Here is a 17,976-nt window from a genome sequence, read left to right as displayed (position 1 = left end):
TTTTCTTTTTAAATATTACTTACGTTACAAACACGTAATAATCTTAAACTTAAATTAGCTTAAAATTAATAACAATATTTACTCTTAATAATACCAGCTTATTTCAGAGATAAAGATATTCATAGTCGTACATACTTTCAGCGGAACATTCGCCATGTTGGTAATAAGCACGTTCCCGCAAACCGTTCTTATTCCGGTACATTTTGATTTCTGACAAATATTTGGAATTAAATATATATGTGTGACTTAATTCCAAACATAGTATAAAAATACTAATAACAATATTAACATCAAGCATATCATGAGACGGACCTTATTAGCTAGTTAGCTAAGAAATAGTTGTTCACGTACTATTTCAGTTTGTTTAGTTACTTGACCTGGCAACAGATGGCGTTATGAGTCACAACTTTCAATTATTTTATAAAAAATTTAAAGTTTTCAGTAATGTCAGTGCATAATTGTATCATATTCATTTCGGATTCAACCCAATATATCTAAACATAAACTATCCCAGCATCTCCACCAAATATCGCCGCCTATAAAGTGACCTAAGAAGCTAGTAAATAGCTTAATCGCGACGACAGAACAGTTATGATAACAATTATGCACTTACTAGACTTTCACGTTGATTATGATATCTTCATTCATCTGTTCCCAGTTCAGCCAGGTTAACATAGATTCTGCTTCGCTTATCGGTCTGATATCGTTACCTGTTAACATAAATTATAATATGATTCCTTCTGCATGGAATCACCAAGTACCTCTGTCTATCTTGAGAAACACAATAATTATAAGTTACTTTGTCTATCTTGCAATTCGTGGTCACCACATAGCGTGGTATGTCTAACACAATGTAGACTGGCTTCGGGCAACACCCACTCCACCTGATATATCAATATCGGCGGACAATGCCATGACCCGGTCGAACAGAAACCGCAATGGAGTCCATATTGAACAACTTACAATAGATCCAAAGGCTCACCTGTATAACACCAACACCATATGTGAGATACAAGTTGGCTGTATACCACGTTACAGCCTGAGACAGTCATCTTCCCCGGGGGAAACCCAATGATGAACATTGGGTGAACCACATTTATAATAAGCATTGCAAATAAGTCCTGCATACATGCATTACATGCACCGACAGATCCATACACCTACCTCCAGTGTATGTCTCTTAGACAAAGTAACATCTAGGGATATAGCTCCAATAAGAACCATGGAGTAATAAACTACTAAGAAACTATTCTAAGGTACTTAGCTTTCAATACATATCTGGACTCCCTCTTTCAACACATATTAATTTCACATCTCAAAATTATATCTTCACGTGGGAAGTTTGAACTTGTGAAAAACAGTTAGGTAACCATAGCAACTAGATAACGATATCAGAGACAACTTACCATAGACTAATCAGTATTGCTATATTACAATATGTACATCTCGCGGAAACGCCGCGACACATGTTAAAAATATAAAAAAGAAAATTATTTGATATACCTTTTCATGTAAATCCAGTCGACACTTTTGGATTTAATGCCTGAAATCAAAGATAATAATCATTTACTTATATAAAACGTGTACAACTCATAATTGTTTAGACATAAAACAACTACAGACTTAGTACCTATATACTAAGTTTATTAAGTACATAATAATATGTAGTTGAATGATAGATAGTATAAACATGTTGTGATAACATGATACAAATATCTTATCTATCTAGCCAGCAGTGAGATGATGCAGGCTAGGCTGAAATTTAAAAATAAATTTAAACACCAACAGCCTCTAACCATCGTCTTCTCAAGCTTTCATTTCTTGGAAATCTGTTAACGTATAAATAATAACTAGTATTCTTAGCTAGTATTATTGGCGCAACAAATTAGTGTTGCGCCCTCGTTGCGCCAATAATACTCAACATCATCTTATACAAATATTAGTAGTTTATGAAACAGGTCGTCAATAATCGTTTTGTCTCTTTTTTACTAGTAAAAAAAATCATTTGGTAAGAGAGATAAATACATGTTTGTTTTTTCCAGTTATGGCAACATTTTGTGATGACGTCATAACAGCTGTAGGTACGTGCCATTTTTCGCCATTTTATATGTTCTGTTTCGTGGTACTTCTGCTGTCAAATAACTGTTTACGTGATCGTATTTTGTGTTTTGCGGATAAATTACGAGGATATGGTTTGCTAAATCGAACTTGAAGTTGAAAAAAGTGTTATTCAACATGTCCGTGTCTTGTATAGTGCAGTGTGGTGCCAGAAAGGACAGAAATCAACTCCTTTTGTCACTTCATGGGTTAGTACCCCGTATTCATTGAATAATACAAACAATCCTATAGATTTTGATGTTACAACGCAACTGAGCCATGAATTTGCATTAAAACTTTATATATTTTGAGTAATTTCCATACTACAAGCCGTATTTTTCTTTGTTTTTCAACATTTTTATTCGTCATAGTCAAATTAGTGTTGCGCCAATAATACTAGCTAAGAATACTAGTTATTATTTTTACATTAACAGATTTCCAAGAAATGAAAGTTTGAGAAGACGATGGTTAGAGGCTGTTGGTGTTTAAATTTATTTTTAAATTTCAGCCTAGCCTGCATCATCTCACTGCTGGCTAGATAGATAAGATATTTGTATCACGTTATCACAACACATTTATACTATTTATCATTCAACTACATATTATTATGTACTTAATAAACTTAGTATATACTAAGTCTGTAGTTGTTTTATGTCTAAACAATTATGACTTGTACACGTTTTATATAAGTAAATGATTATTATCTTTGATTTCAGATATTAAATCCAAAAGTGTCGACTGGATTTACATGAAAAGGTATATCAAATAATTTTCTTTTTTATATTTTTAACATGATATACATATATAGAGTGTATAATTCAACCAGCTGCACATTGCACTTAAATCAGATATATTTTAGTACATACACTATTTTAACATTATTATTAAACTTTATTTCAGTCAGTTCAAGAAGACGAGATGAAAAATTTAAAAGAAAAGCTGAACAAGTCACGCCTCAAGATCAAACAACTTAATGAAAAAAAAAATCAATGTGACAGGGTGTCACAAAGACAGTTTCTAAACAAATTGACACTGTTTAGAAATTAATAAATTTGTATTTATTGTAAATATAATGTACATAATTAATAACGTGTGAAATAAATACTTGCTAATGAACAGATTTACCATCTAATTTATATTTCATTTTACCTCCTGTTCTTATTTACTCCCACTCCAACACTCCAGGTTGATACGAACTGCGCACAATAAAGAATGTAATGAATTTTATAGATTTGTGTAAGCGACTTAGATAAATCTTGACTAAACCTTCCTTTACAAATACAAATATACTTTATTGCACACAACATACAATACTTACAAGTTTTACACGAAAGATACAGTACACTACCTACCTACCTTTTACTTTCCCTTTCTGTTCTCTTATGAATACTTGTATGCCGTATTTTTTTAAGTATAATGATAAATATAATCTAGTAGGTACGAGTATGGTAATCCTAGTATTGAAACAGCTTGCAGCCCTAGTAAAGACCGCCATTTTATGTTTACAGAGTGGCACGTTTTTTCTGTAGGTATTTCCAGTCCATACTCTTTTCTATGTCTATGATGCTGGAGCATAAGACGTAGACTACACTGGAAATACCTCTCGAAATGCGTATAGGACTCGACTCTACTTGGTCTGTGCTCTCGAACAAGGAAGGAGCGAGTATAATTGTACCTCAAAGACCTCGTTGTGCCTGCAATATTACGGAAGCTGTCAATGACTGGGCACAACTGGTGGGGGGATGCCAAACTATGCCAGTTCTTACAAACAAACATCCTTGTGTCAAGTATGATTACATTACCGTTTAACGAATTTTACAAATTGTTTTCGTAGAAATATTTTCCAGTGCATAATCGATTATTCTGGTATAAATCATCATCATCAGCCCATTAACGTCCCCACTGCTGGGGCACGGGCCTTCCCTATGGATGGATAGGGAGATCGGGCCTTAAACCACCACGCGGGCCCAGTGCGGATTGGTGGTTATTAACGACTGCTTATGCAGCCGGGACCAACGGCTTAACGTGCCTTCCGAAGCACGGAGGAGCTCGAGATGAAAACTTCTTTTTGTGGTCACCCATCCTATGACCGGCCTTTGCGAAAGTTGCTTAACTTCAACAATCGCAGAACGAGCGCGTTTACCGCTGCGCCACCGAGCTCCTCCTTCATGCCATTCTAGTATAAATATTCAATGTCAATAAATCTTGCTCATTATTAGGGTCAAACCTACGTCAAACCACATCTGTCGCATCGCATTTTGCTTGCTCACACATAGTACAGATTCCTCACAGTATAGTAGGTAGGTAAGTATTTGTATAAAATGTGCTTTCTATCAGTACAAGTTTTACCTCTAGACCTCTTAAAGTGAAAATGAAAAAATGAAATGAAATGAAAATATTGTTTATTGTATCCGATATAGGACTTAATTAGGTACATTCATTTAATTATAAAGATATATACAGAGATATATTCAAACTTAGACCCAAATAAATCCATCTCTTAAAAATTGAGCAGAGGTCCCCAAACTAGGCACAGCCTGTATCTTGGGGAACCAAATTACAATTAGGTTGCTGAGTTTGTACGAATAAGGTAAAATGAAATGTAGGTATATTAAAATTTAGGTTTACAAAGTTTCCCAAAATTATCACTAAAATTAACTATAACTTATATTAGCCAAATTAACTTAAATTAGTCAAAAACTGCAACTATTACGATGAGGTAAAGCATTGTGAAAATAAGAATTCCGTGGTGTAATGATGTGTGGCGTATCATCAAAAGGGTAGTAGGGCCTCCGTTTGTTCATAATTTAGGTCAGAAAGATATTTTGTAATTAAAACACCGGCTTGTTGGACTGTAGCTGATTTCATATTGCACAGGTTCACAAATCTATTGTAAGTAGCGATATGAGCAAAGGCGGGAAATCGTTTCGCGAAAACGGTTTTTAGTATAGGTGCAGGTAATGAGAAAACGCGTTTAGACAGCAGACGCGGGTAGTTTTCGTGCTTCAGAGTTGTTCTATGTACATTGAGACACACCTTTTTGACAAAGAGATGTCTGACACGCAGCGCATGAGCTTCAGAGTAAAGAAGGTTAGTCGGAAACCGTCTCGGTTTTTTTAGCATTACTTTAAGTACACTGCGTTGCGCTCTCTCTAGAACTATAAAATAAGATTTGGCAGCGGAACCCCAAACTCCTATGCAGTAATAGAGAATAGATTCGCAGATTGCGGTATAGACAGTTTTTAAGATTTTAAAGTTGCAGATGTCGCGAAGCTTTTTCATGATGCCAATAGTTTTGCGAACTCGACCAGCTAAAACACTTATTTGTGCTTTAAAATTTAAATTTACATCGAGTGTTACACCCAGGTATTTCATAACAGCTACGTGTTCTATGATTTCACAATTACAATCCTGCAAAACCGACTCATCTGAGGAGCATTTGTGAATCTTAACATTTTTATTTGGAGGGGGTTTAGTAGCTGCTGTCATGTGAAAACATATATATTTGGTTTTTTTAGTGTTCAGGGTCAAGAGATTCCGCTGCAGCCATCCCGATACACATTTCATACCTATTTCAGTAGAGCGAAAAGTCTGTTCCCAATTTTTCTCAAAGAACAACAGAGCTGTATCGTCAGCGTAGCAAATAATCTCTGCATTGGGGATGGACAAATTATGGATGTCGTTCATGTAAACTATAAACAGAGAGGGCCCAAGAATACTGCCCTGTGGGACACCAAAGCTAACCGCGTTCAGTCCACTAGAGAAAGAGTTCACCCTCACCAACTGGTCTCGATCCGCAAGGTAGCTACCAAACCACGCCAAGGCCTCACCTCGCACACCTATGCCTTCTAGTTTACGAAGTAGAATTCGAGAGGAAACTGTATCGAAGGCCTTGGCCAGGTCAAGAAAGACACCAATACATCGGTTGCCCTTATCAAGCTGAGATGAAACCAGGTCCACTAGCGTTGAGACGGCATTTTCCGTTGAGTTTCCTTTCCTAAAGCCGAATTGCCTACAGCTAAGCAAGTTTAAGTTTTCCAAAAAAGATATTAGACGAATGTTTACAACTTTTTCAAGTATTTTTGAGAACACACTTAGAAGAGAAATTGGGCGATAGTTGTTGGGGATGTCTTTGGCACCATCTTTATGAATTGGGGTTACTGCGGCAGTTTTCCACACATCAGGGAAGCAACCCGTGCTGAAGCTCAGATTTATGATATGGGTTAACGGGTGGACAATAGAGGGTTTTACGGCTTTAATTAGCTGATTATTGAATCCGTCGAGTCCAGGGGCACAACCGTTTTTGAGCTGTGCGATAATGAGGTCCACTTCTCCTTCGTCAGTGGGAGTTAGAAAGAAAGAGTTAACGGGTCCCGAGGTAACATTTATAGACGCTGCAAGAGCCTCCTCGCTAGTATTTGATTCTTTCAGTATAGAGGTTGCTAAGTTCTGACCAACGGATGTAAAGAAATCATTAGTTAGGCATAGGGATTCGGAAGGATCCGCAGCCAAGTCAAGGAGTTCACTAGCCGAACCGGATCTATTATGTTGGTTGCAAATTTTACGAATAGAGGACCACATGTCTTTTGGTGAATGCTTTTTAGATTCAATTTCCGAGCTCTGGTATTGGTTTTTCAGTTTCCTTATTAAATTGGTATAGAAATTTCTGTACCTAGTGAAGGACACTTTTAGGATCCTATCATCTGGAAAGAGACGAGTTAGCTGGTGTAGGTGGTCACGGTGCCGTGCACAACGAAGCAAACCCGGAGTCATCCAGGGTTCTATAGTGAACTTACTTCTACTGATTCGTACACTACGAGTGTTATTGTCAACCGCTGATTTCAGAACATTAGTGAAAGTTGAGGCTGCTGCGTTAACATTATTTACCTTTGTAACGCAACTCCAATCTACCGCTTGCAACTCCCGAGCAACTCCTTCAAAATCGGTAATATTTTTATTTCTAGAGTTATTTTTCTTTGCTTTATTGTTAGTTGTGGTATTAATTCCAACCATGATGGGATTATGATCAGTGAATTTTGAGTCACAAACCAGACCTAAGATAGAGTGGTCGGATTTTACAAGGGCATGGTCAATACAAGTTCCTAGTCGTGTAGGTAACGTAATAGCAGGTTTCAGACCGTGCTCAGCGGCCAGGCAGAGATAGTCTGATGAGTGGTTGTTGGGCGCTCCGCCAGTCTCCAGAATATCAATATTCAGGTCCCCCACAACTGCCATGTTAGAATGATTTTTAAATGCCGATATAACCTCGTGCAAGGAGTTTAAGAATATTGAAGGATTCCTAAAAGAAGGGGAGCGGTATATGCCTAGAACGGAGATTACTTTCGGTATTTCTAGTAGGAGACTACAAGCTTGATCAAGTAAGGGTTCCGAGACCGAGACATTCCAATTTTTCTTAACATATGCTACGACACCACCATTTTGATTAATGTTAGACTTTGAGGAGAAACAGTCATAGCCCGCTATTTCATTTAAGATTATGCTTTCGTTTAGCCAACATTCCGTTAAAATGATAATATCGAAATCAGTATTGAGACGATGAAGTAGCACCAGGAAAGCATCAAAGTTTTTATTATAACTGCACACATTTACTGAGAGAATCTTAAATTGATACTTAGAATTAAGCAAGTTATTACAATTTCCCGGAGGAATCAGCTTACAAGTAGTGTTAAAAGAGTTATCAATATTATTTAGTAAATCCAGCCTATCCATAATAAACATGATTTGTTTTTAAAAATGATTGAATTGTGGAATTTGTTTTACGAGATGATAAAATCAGTCTAGGTGGAGTACATACAGTGAGTAAAATTAGGTGAAAATAATACAAAAATCTTATTGACACAGACCTACTTACCCTGCGAAGGGTTACGGTACAGAAATAGTTACTACCACAAATCACTCCGTATGAAGAATAAATATCACTAACCACACGCAATTTAAGTTTTAAAACCCAATACCGTAAGACGCCGTGAAAAAGCCAGTTTGTTGTGTAAGTCTCAAGCATAGTATGTGGCCACTTATATCAAACGTTATTTCCGGAAGCCTCGTCGCCGGGGTTTTGCTTGGAGTGCCCAGAGAATGGAGCCGACGAACCTTGTCGAACCTTTTCCAACACCGACTCAGAGGAGACCCGGATGATAGAGCTGGTTTCCGATCTTCTCATAAAAATGTTTCCATTGTTGGTCCACACATATTTGAACTTTAGATCGGAACCAATAGAGCGGGCCCTGCTAAAGAGAACTCGCTTTTCTTTGGTTAGGTGTTCATTTAGAAAAAGTTTTCTTGAGTTGCCGGGGACACCAATAGCTTCAGTAGTAAGCCCTCGACGTGCTCTAGCAGCACGCAGCATTTGGTCGCGGGCCTCCCGTCGTATGAAGGTGATAATTACGGGGCGTGGCCACACCATCTTGTTAAAAATGTGCTCCCATACAACAAAAATCTCTGTATAAATATACGCTATTCAAAAAAAATGTGATAAACATAATGAATATACCTACCTATATTTACATTTCTCTTTGTTTCTGCAATGTATATGTACCTATTTCTTTTGTTTTATTGCATTTAGACTAATTGGAGTATTAATAACGTGAGATGAAGTGCTAACAGATGTGGTTTAATCCTTAGTAGCTTGTCGCTCGTAATGAACTAAGTGCTGTGTGTGTGTACTGTATATCCAAATATATTTAATTTGCTTTAGAAGAATGAATATACAATGACGACTTGAGCTGATTTAGTATTGGACATCACTCTAGATTTTGATTAAGACATATTCACTAAAAGCTGCTTCAAACAGAGGCGGCACTGGGAGCGGTACATCCTCGGCTTGCGTTTTTTTTCTAGTCGAATATACATTGAGGGATGAAGTACGTACAAACTGCAACTTCAGACGTGCTTGCACACATGTGTGATAAATAAATTATATCTAAGAAACGTTTTCTTACTTTTTTATATTTAATAAATTAGTAGTCTTCGAAAAAGATGCGAAACAGGATATATGAATGCATTCATTTGGATGGAATTTCAATTGTATTAATACTAGAAGCACCAGTAAGGATCGCGACGTTATTATTTACTGATAAAAATTGGAACCGTTTACATATAATAACTAGGCAGATAGGTATATAGGTATAGGTATAAAATATAGGTATCTTAGTTAAATAAGGAAGGCTGTTTGTAGAAATATAATCAGTGTTTTGAAGAATAAAAAACAATGGTAGGTATTTATAGTACATAACTTTATTTTCGTTTCTCATATACAAAACATGTATTTCACAATATGGAGCTTTAAAAACATTGCATGATATCTTACAAACTACCCTGTATGAAACAGGAAAACAATTTATACACAAATAATATAAGTGTTCATCTATAGAAACTACCAGTGTAGGTAGATTCTATATAATATGAATATCTATTAGCTTGCTACTTAATTTACAATTAAAAATAAGTACCTAATTAATTTCCTAAATGATTTACCCTTATATTGCAGATTGCAACAAAATATTTATTGGAATGTACAGCAAGTTTTGAATATAGAAATCTTTTCCATCATAATTTGCTACATTGGCTTTGGTGTATAAAAAGTTTTTAATAATCCATTCAATATTTATATGAAATTAGCGTCATGACAATAACGATTAATATCTATTACTTATTTCATAAGTAAATATAATTACAAGTTCATAATATTTAATTCACTACTCAATGAGGAAATACAATAAAATAAATTATTTATTTTTGTTGCCAACAATATTTTGTTCATATTCACAAGTTTCACAAGATTCACAAGTTAAGTTTAGATTGGACATTGGATTAGAACTATTGGAAGTCAGCAGCTTTCGATGTTTGAGTCAAAATATATCATGCAAAATAATAACCGGACAAGTGCCAAGCGGACTCGCGCAAGAAGAAAAACAACCTGGCGGTCCCAAAGAAACCTGGCGAATAGGCAGGACTACTGCTTGAAACCTTTGTTCCTTTTAAATCAGCGCCATAATTAAAAAAATATATAAATATATACGTAACTCATACGTAAACCTCTATCAAATGTAATAATCAAAGACGATTTACTTTGCATACTTTTTTGAAAACGAGTATGATATCATGTTGGATTTGTCTTGATGTATATAGTCTGGTACGCTGTAAATAACGTAACTCTCTGGAATTTAAAATTATCTTGGTTAGTGCGATTAAGCATCGCAATTCGCAACGCGTGCGATAAATTTAATATTGGCCGGAGATACAGATGCGTGTAAACTCCAGGGTTTATTGTAAATAAGATTTATGTTGAGTATTGATTACTCATTCATGCCAACTTCTTATAAATCGCAGCGTATAACTTAAATAAAAATGGCGGCCGTACACGTAGGTAGCGTCCCTTTGTTGACATAGTTACGCGCTGCCCTTCACAACCCAATGAAGCACTTTCCAGGCCACGTTCCTCAAAAACGGTATAGATGGCGCTGTACAGATTTTGTCTTGTTTCTTTTGTCTTTGTTTTTGGGTATAAATGATGACCCTTTTAATTTCACCCAGGCACAATTACATCTTCCACTCATTATTATTCTGATCAAAATAAAGAAAAGCAATATAGGTAGCAACATGATTCTATACATAATATAAAGCAACAATTATTTTTGTATATATGCTTCTGCCATTACATTGTATTTTTTACTAATTATGTACCCGAGTAATGAGAAAATAGGTAATTATCGCGTTAAATATCGACAGCGCCATCTACATTGTTTTTGGGGAACGTAGCCTGGAAAGTCTCTCATTCATACCGCACTTCGATTGAGACCCTATAATGTGTCACTGCGCTTGGTCACCTTGCTGTATATTCCCAAAATACCATTCATGCTTTCAGATTCCACTGACAGGTATTATAAAAATATAAGCTACAGTGTGTATGTAGTAATTGCTGTGGGCATTTGAATAAATTTTGATACCGTTTTAGTCTTGATTACTATGTACAATACAAAATACAGGTAACATTATGCTGCTTTTGGCAAGTCCGTCCACTGGCCAAAAATATCATCATGGAGAATTTATAATAACCTGTCAATTTATTACATTCTGGCATTTCGGTGTTAACTATGTTACAATTATTATTTAATCTGTCAATATTGTCACTCATTCAAATCTTTTACATATATTACAAAACACTTCGATTTAACAAGATTAATTAATATCTAGAGGTTACCTAAAGTAACTTCGGGTACATGGGGACCTTGTTAGGTCATTCCATTCTAGTGTTCCAACTTTAATCATTATAGTGCAACGAAGTAATTGTCTAATTTTAACGTAGACGTGTCACGTCTGCCACTGAGGGTCCAATCGTTGACGTAAGGTCACTTGAGGTAACTGCGGAATAACATGGGCGAGTGCGCTGTCTCACGTTCCTGCTCCAGAAGGAATACCATGTCGCGGTGATTGATGCGCTTCAAGCGCGTGCGCAGAGCCAGCTGACTGCGACCGCTCTGAAAGTAATGCATATGAAATTACACCTAGTTTCTGGATTAAGTGATCAAGGTATCAAGATCAAACTATATGTTACGCTTCGGCCAAAGCTGAGTTTCAAGAGTGGAATATAATTAGTAAAAATTACTTACAAATCCGCTTCCACTGTGCCCGCTACCATTAGCTACGGAGTCGCCTGCGACTCCAGGGCCATCCAGTCGCGGTTTCTTGCGAGGTCCAATGGCTTGTAACGCCGTGAGATTCGCTTCGCGTTGTCTGAGCTCTTCCAGTTCAGCTCGTTGCATTTCTTTGGCCTGAAAGTACAGTTGTATTTGAAATCGAATGCATACTCAACATATTCCAGCACATTCCATTCTGCTGCGTGAGTGCACGACTGAATTTAAGCTAAATAAATATACGAATATGTTTGTCGATTAAACTAAAATATATATGTGTGCATGTTTGTCTTACTTTTGCTTTCAGCTTAGCTTGTTCAGGGTCTTCATTCTTGGACCTGGATTTGGCTGCTCGTAGGAGCATTTCCCGCTCAGAATCCTCACGTCGTTTCTTGTCAACACGATCTAGTTCTTCGAGGAACTTCAGCTGTCCTTTCACATCCTGTGTTACTTCGTATCTGGTGTCAGTCTGTAGACAAAACAATATGCACATGACATACCGTTGCACTTTCTTCGTAATACATTAAACAGCAAAAGCGAAAGCATACTGTGTCGATTTATAAGTATTGTTGTTATAACGCGCACGCCTAAAAAACTAGGTTTTACGTAAATAATAAAAGGAAAAAAATCTATACGACTAAGTATATACGACTCGTAAAATCAATAACTCGTAAAAAAAAATATGGTACTTCTTCATTAATGATACACACTATATGTGATGTGATAAGCATCGAACATAATATCATTTTGTATTAAATACTGTGAATTTACTGTACCTAGTTAATATTCAGAGTATAGTAGTTATTTGTATCTTAGTGATTATCTTTATGCATTAAGGATTCATTATAAAAATATACATAAACACGACCTACTGCTGGGACAGGCCTCCCTTCAATCAACCGGAGGTAGCTTCAGTGCGTGTTCGCATAAGTATAAAAGGTCTAAGTGTGCGTCAAGCTAGCGGCCTCAAAAAAAAAAATGGGCACGAAAAAATAATTTTACCATACCAAAAATTAGTACTCTTATTGAAAAAAATAGTGCCTGTTGTAAAAAAATTAGTACCATCACGGTTCTGGATTTATAGCCATGTTTTATTGCACTTGCTAGATTGACGGTGAGCGAAATTTGGCGAGAGTTAACGACAAGGTCTTTCGCTTTGATTTAAACGCCAAAAATTAGTACCGAAATAGTACTCACCCCCTGCAAAATACCGAAATTAGTACTTTGATCCCGCTGTCTTGACGTTTTGAAAATACCTATTATCTGGGGAACGCTTGCATACTTCAGTTTGTAACTAATATCAATAAACTCGTATGAAATAGTACTCCCTACCTACATTTTGATCCGATTCTCTTTGTAGAAATATGTAAAAAAATCATCATAACCTATGCCATACATTTGTTGTTGATACAGTCACGTAGACAATTACATAACCTCACAATTTATTCGTAACAAAGACCTTGTATAGAATAGACGGAGCGTATTTAAGACGAAAGAAAAACATAGGTTTTGTTTTGTCTTTCGCACTCATGTGAGCCGTCATAAGTTAAAAAGAGATAAATATACTATCGTCGTAACGTCTTTTGTACTAGCGTGGCGGGTTTGTTATAGAAACGTACCTATAGTATATGTTTTTGTATCAGGACCACTAGTACCGTTCCATGTCTTTATCGATATTATTATCGGCTAAATATTTTATGTTAGTCCAAGATCTAAAAAATTATACATTACAAATTGAATGATTAATTAAATACAGAAATAACGACCTAGTATCCATACCTGGGTGGGTAGAACCACAAGTAAATTAGTTAAAACGATACCTATTTATTCCCTGATAGAAAGATACCTATGAAGAACCGTACGTTGCGGTGACAGATTCAGAACCACTTACTCAACGTAATTATCATGGACAAACTTGTTAAAGGTCAATTTATCATTTTTGAATCTATGTCATTTCGCAAGGTGTTAAGGCCGAGGAGGTCGAGGACGGTCCATCTAGTCCACATATACTATAGTATCATTTTAATACGACATTGCGGCCACCCTTTGGTTGCTATAAATCACATACCTACCCTTTTATAAAAATTAAATACACATTTTTCATTGACTTGACCGGAAATCGAATCGGCTCTCGATACAAGAAGTAGACGACCTTCTAGTATATTTCGGGGATTATCTCAATGCGATTAAAGAATAAAAGCAAATACTTCTTTATAAGATTTTTATTCAATATAGTTAGAATACAATGACCACGAAGCACTTAACAATTCCGATTTTTAGTGGTAAAAATTTTTTTTCTCATGTTTACTTTCTTTAGAAGTGTATAGTGTCAGGCTTAAATAAGGAGAAGGCGTCCTTCAGAAGAGAGAATCATCTCGTTTCATGGTCTGAATCCAATTGTTTTTTAATTTCTGGTTTCGTAAATTAGGATATTTAGAAAATCTGGAAAATACAATATATTTATGTAATCTTCATACAAATCGGAAACAGGTCGAAAAATAAATTAAACGAGAATAGAATAACACAACATGTAAATGTTACTTTAAAACATAATATTATGTTATCGACATCAAAGGACAACACTACTTATAATACTTTGGGTACATGATCTGTCAAAGCTGATTAACGTAAAATGTGAAATCAATTATTTGTACAAATGTGACGGCTTTGCTGAAAACATGCGTCTGCATCGTGTTTAGGGCTCAATAAAAATTACAAAAACCAGACCAGGTAATGTATTTCTTGCACACAAACATGTATTATATGGTCGATAACTTACCCATGGTGAGACATTATTTGATCGTTCTCGATTATAACACCCATTCTACTCTCACAACCAATAGCTACGCAAGCCATGGTTCACAATGAATAACTATTTCACAGATTTTTTATATAAAAAGTTAAAATAACGTCCCAAAACACCAAAAAACTAACGGCAGGTTTGGTATCCAGCTGGCTACCACAACATCTCAAAACGGGAAACACTGACATTCTAGACAGCGGTGTTTGTTTCTTTTTTTCACAGAGATTGTTGCCATAGGGAAGAAAGAGAGCTGTGATAGTTTGATCGTCACTCTAAAATATTATCTGTCTATTCTATACAAGGTCTTTGATCGTAAGTATTGCCATCGCCAGTATTGCCATTTTGGAGATCTACCCTACCATTTCTTTGCACTTCAGTGTTGCTATTACAAAAAAATGCTATTGCATGCACCCATATGCTGCATGGGTCTAGTTCTTATTGAAAACAATCTGTGATTTAGTTCTTATTGAAAACAATCTGTGATTTTAATACATCATAATACATTTTTAATCTGTTGTGTGTAATTTATAACTTCGATCGAAGTGTTTGTTAATAAACAATTTGCAGTATTTGTACAATAATTCATAAATAATAAATATTACTTTCATCTGACAACCCTGGCACTTCACCAATTTTTACCCAAAAATGGGGAAAAATACTAAAATCTGTCAACATTCTTCAGCATATGTAATAATTTTGTTCGCGACTGTACTTGTCTTGATAAATGTATGACATAGGTTATAATGACTTTTTGACATATTTCTACAAAGAGAATTAGGTCCAGATTATGATGGTAGGGAGTACTATTTCACACGAGTTTATTGACATTAGTTACAAACTGAAGTATGCAAGCGTTCCCCAGATAATAGGTACTTTCAAAACGTCATGCCAGCGGGATCAAAGAACTGCCTTTATAACTTTGGAACCGTTGAAGTACTAATTTTGGTATTTTGCAGGGGGTGAGTACTATTTCGGTACTAATTTTTGGCGTTTAAATCAAAGCGAAAGACCTTGTCGTTAACTCTCGCCAAATTTAGCTCACCGTCAAGCTAGCAAGTGCAATAAAACATGGATATAAATCCAGAACCGTGATGGTACTAATTTTTTTACAACAGGCACTATTTTTTTCAATAAGAGTACAAATTTTTGGTATGGTAAAATTATTTTTTCGTGCCTATTTTTTTTTGAAGCCGCTAGCTTGACGCACACAAGCTCTAACTATCCTAAGTATTTATTTGTTTGTTTTCCAAGTATAAGTTAAAATAACATTTAACAATTGCAAGTTGCAACTAATTCGCTGTAAGTATACGACAACGTCAACATGCCTAAATAATTCAAATAAACGAAACAAATTAGCTTCTGTATTGCAACTATTACGCTTATATAGAGGGGAGAAACTTCATCTTATACCATGTATTACTAAAATATATTTAGGTATCAATCCAACTTATCCGGCAGTAAATAAACCACTTTGCACTTTGCTTTAATTTGGACGGTGGCTAGTTATACATGGCTAGTTTTAGCTTCGTAGAGGCGTCCTCTTTATCATACATACATACCATATCAATTAAAACTTATTTTTTTGAGAATTTTTGTAGTTGAAAAATATGTGTGCATTAAGCTTTGGTAAGGAAACAGTGTCATTTCAATATAAATGGTAAAAGTGCGGCGAATGGCTTTCGAACCTAATTTTACTTTTACGCTAGCTTGTTTGGCAAGAGGCAGTAGTATATTTAAAAAAGTAAAAAAATCAAAGCTTTGAGCGAGTCTCATACCCTCGCCTTTAGCAAAACCTACTACTAAGAGAATTGAGGCAATCTAACGTTATGACGTTATTCAATGCATAAATTCAATGATGTATATGATTAAGTTAATTCATTTTCGATTCTACTGATGTCTCACGCAAAAGTGTTATTAAAACAACTTATTAATCATCTCATTATGTTAAACTCATATTATTCATAGACTTTCCACTGTATGTTGTCTAATCTTCCAGTCTCGTAGTAGTAGTTCCTGTGACAACTGCGCCAACAAGTCCAAGGACATGTTTTCATGTTATAATTAAACTTTTGCAGTGCACAAACAGTATAACAATCACAAGGCACCAGAGCAATAGCAAAAAAGTCCTTAAAATACGCAATAATGTATAACATAATGTAACGTAAAATTACTATTTACTACTCTACTAATTCTCACAACACGTAATGTAAAAGTGCAGAGAAAATTCTGAAATATTTATTACCTGACGTTCCTGCATGATGATTTGCTTTAGTAGAACACACCACATATAATAAAAATATTACATGCAATAGTTTATGTTATTCATTCAGATTAAGTTTATTTATCAGAATTGCAATAAAAAATGCATTGAGGGTTTATTTTTTAGCTTCGAATATAACGTTAACTCTGTTTGCAAGGAAATTCAGTTTATTTCGCGATAGCCAGCTCAGAGAACTTACCTTGATGATGAGATCGATCCTGTGTTGCGCGATGACGGCGAGTTTCTCGATGAGGTTCTTGAGTCGCTCGTGAACGGCGTGGCTCACCAGGCCCGCTACCTCTGGCGATGGCTCTTCCAGCTCATGCCTGGCCGTCGAGGCCCTTAACCGACTCTGCATTATGCCCATCGGCACGAGGTACTCGTCCTTACATGATCTAAACACAGGCAAATGAGCATTATAATATGTTCCTAACAAACCAACAATATTGTATCTGAATGTCAATTACCATACCTGATTTGAGTGCCTATCAGCTCAGTCGAGCCAAGAATTCGTTGCGTTTCTTCGGCCAAGTTAACGCCGCCCATAGCGGCAACGTCGTTGATGTCGTCGTCGCCTGCCATCTTGTCGTCTACGTACGGCTGCGACGAGTACTGCATCGCAGTCTTCTTCTCCTTTTCTTTCAATAAAGATTTCCCCGGAGTTAAGACAGTGGAGAGCGCCGCAGAGGGAACCGACGGCCGCGTGTAGTTAGCCTTGCTGTTTACTGTCATAGATTTACCGGTGCTCACTTTGTTTACGTTTATCTTGGTATGTACCGGGATGTTCTGAAGAACAGCGATTGTACTCCCAGATTTGTTCGATGGCTTCTGCTGCTGTTGCTGCGGCTGCAAAAATAACAATATGTGTATTTCCCATTATATCAATGTGTCTGTCGCAATTTAGGATAAGAGAGAGACTTTCTTTTTAAATCGTAGGTTGCTTATCGTAATAAAATAAAATACAAAAGACAGGTCCTAAAACAAAAAATAAGTAGGTAACTTGCATATAACAATCGTGCAAAAGTTCCGTCTAACATGCAATCATTACGTTACGTTCTTATTTAAGATTTGAATGCTTCATAGAGCGGTATAGATAGACAATTAGAAATATGGTGTGTTCGTTATGTGGTGATGCAGTTTATCATAATGGAAATTGTTCTAAC

The 17,976-nt window shown here is 36.0% G+C and overlaps 1 protein-coding gene and 1 long non-coding RNA gene across 3 annotated transcripts in view; one reads left to right on the top strand and one right to left on the bottom strand.

Moving 5' to 3' along the window:
* LOC126379908 (transcription initiation factor TFIID subunit 4) overlaps positions 1 to 17,976 on the bottom strand; it is a 58,183-nt gene that overhangs the window by 32,714 nt on the left and 7,493 nt on the right. The window contains exons 7-11 of one of the 2 annotated variants that reach the window (XM_050028916.1): positions 17,286 to 17,659; positions 17,013 to 17,208; positions 12,046 to 12,219; positions 11,727 to 11,888; positions 9,330 to 11,594 (exon numbers count right to left, since the gene is read on the bottom strand). The exons of the other annotated variant lie outside the window; for it this stretch is intronic. Of the exons in view, the coding sequence (XP_049884873.1) occupies positions 11,466 to 11,594; positions 11,727 to 11,888; positions 12,046 to 12,219; positions 17,013 to 17,208; positions 17,286 to 17,659 (1,035 nt within the window). The 3' untranslated portion in view covers positions 9,330 to 11,465. Of the gene's footprint in view, positions 1 to 9,329; positions 11,595 to 11,726; positions 11,889 to 12,045; positions 12,220 to 17,012; positions 17,209 to 17,285; positions 17,660 to 17,976 lie in introns of those variants that run through there. 2 annotated transcript variants of the gene reach the window in all.
* Positions 1,978 to 3,338, top strand: LOC126379920 (uncharacterized). The gene is made up of 3 exons (XR_007568403.1): positions 1,978 to 2,306; positions 2,814 to 2,853; positions 2,998 to 3,338. It is a non-coding gene; the product is annotated as an uncharacterized LOC126379920 (long non-coding RNA).

This window comes from Pectinophora gossypiella, chromosome Z (genome assembly GCF_024362695.1).
Source record: "Pectinophora gossypiella chromosome Z, ilPecGoss1.1, whole genome shotgun sequence".
In the NCBI taxonomy this organism is placed as follows: Eukaryota; Metazoa; Arthropoda; class Insecta; order Lepidoptera; family Gelechiidae; genus Pectinophora; species Pectinophora gossypiella.
This window is presented reverse-complemented; position numbering and strand designations above follow the sequence as displayed.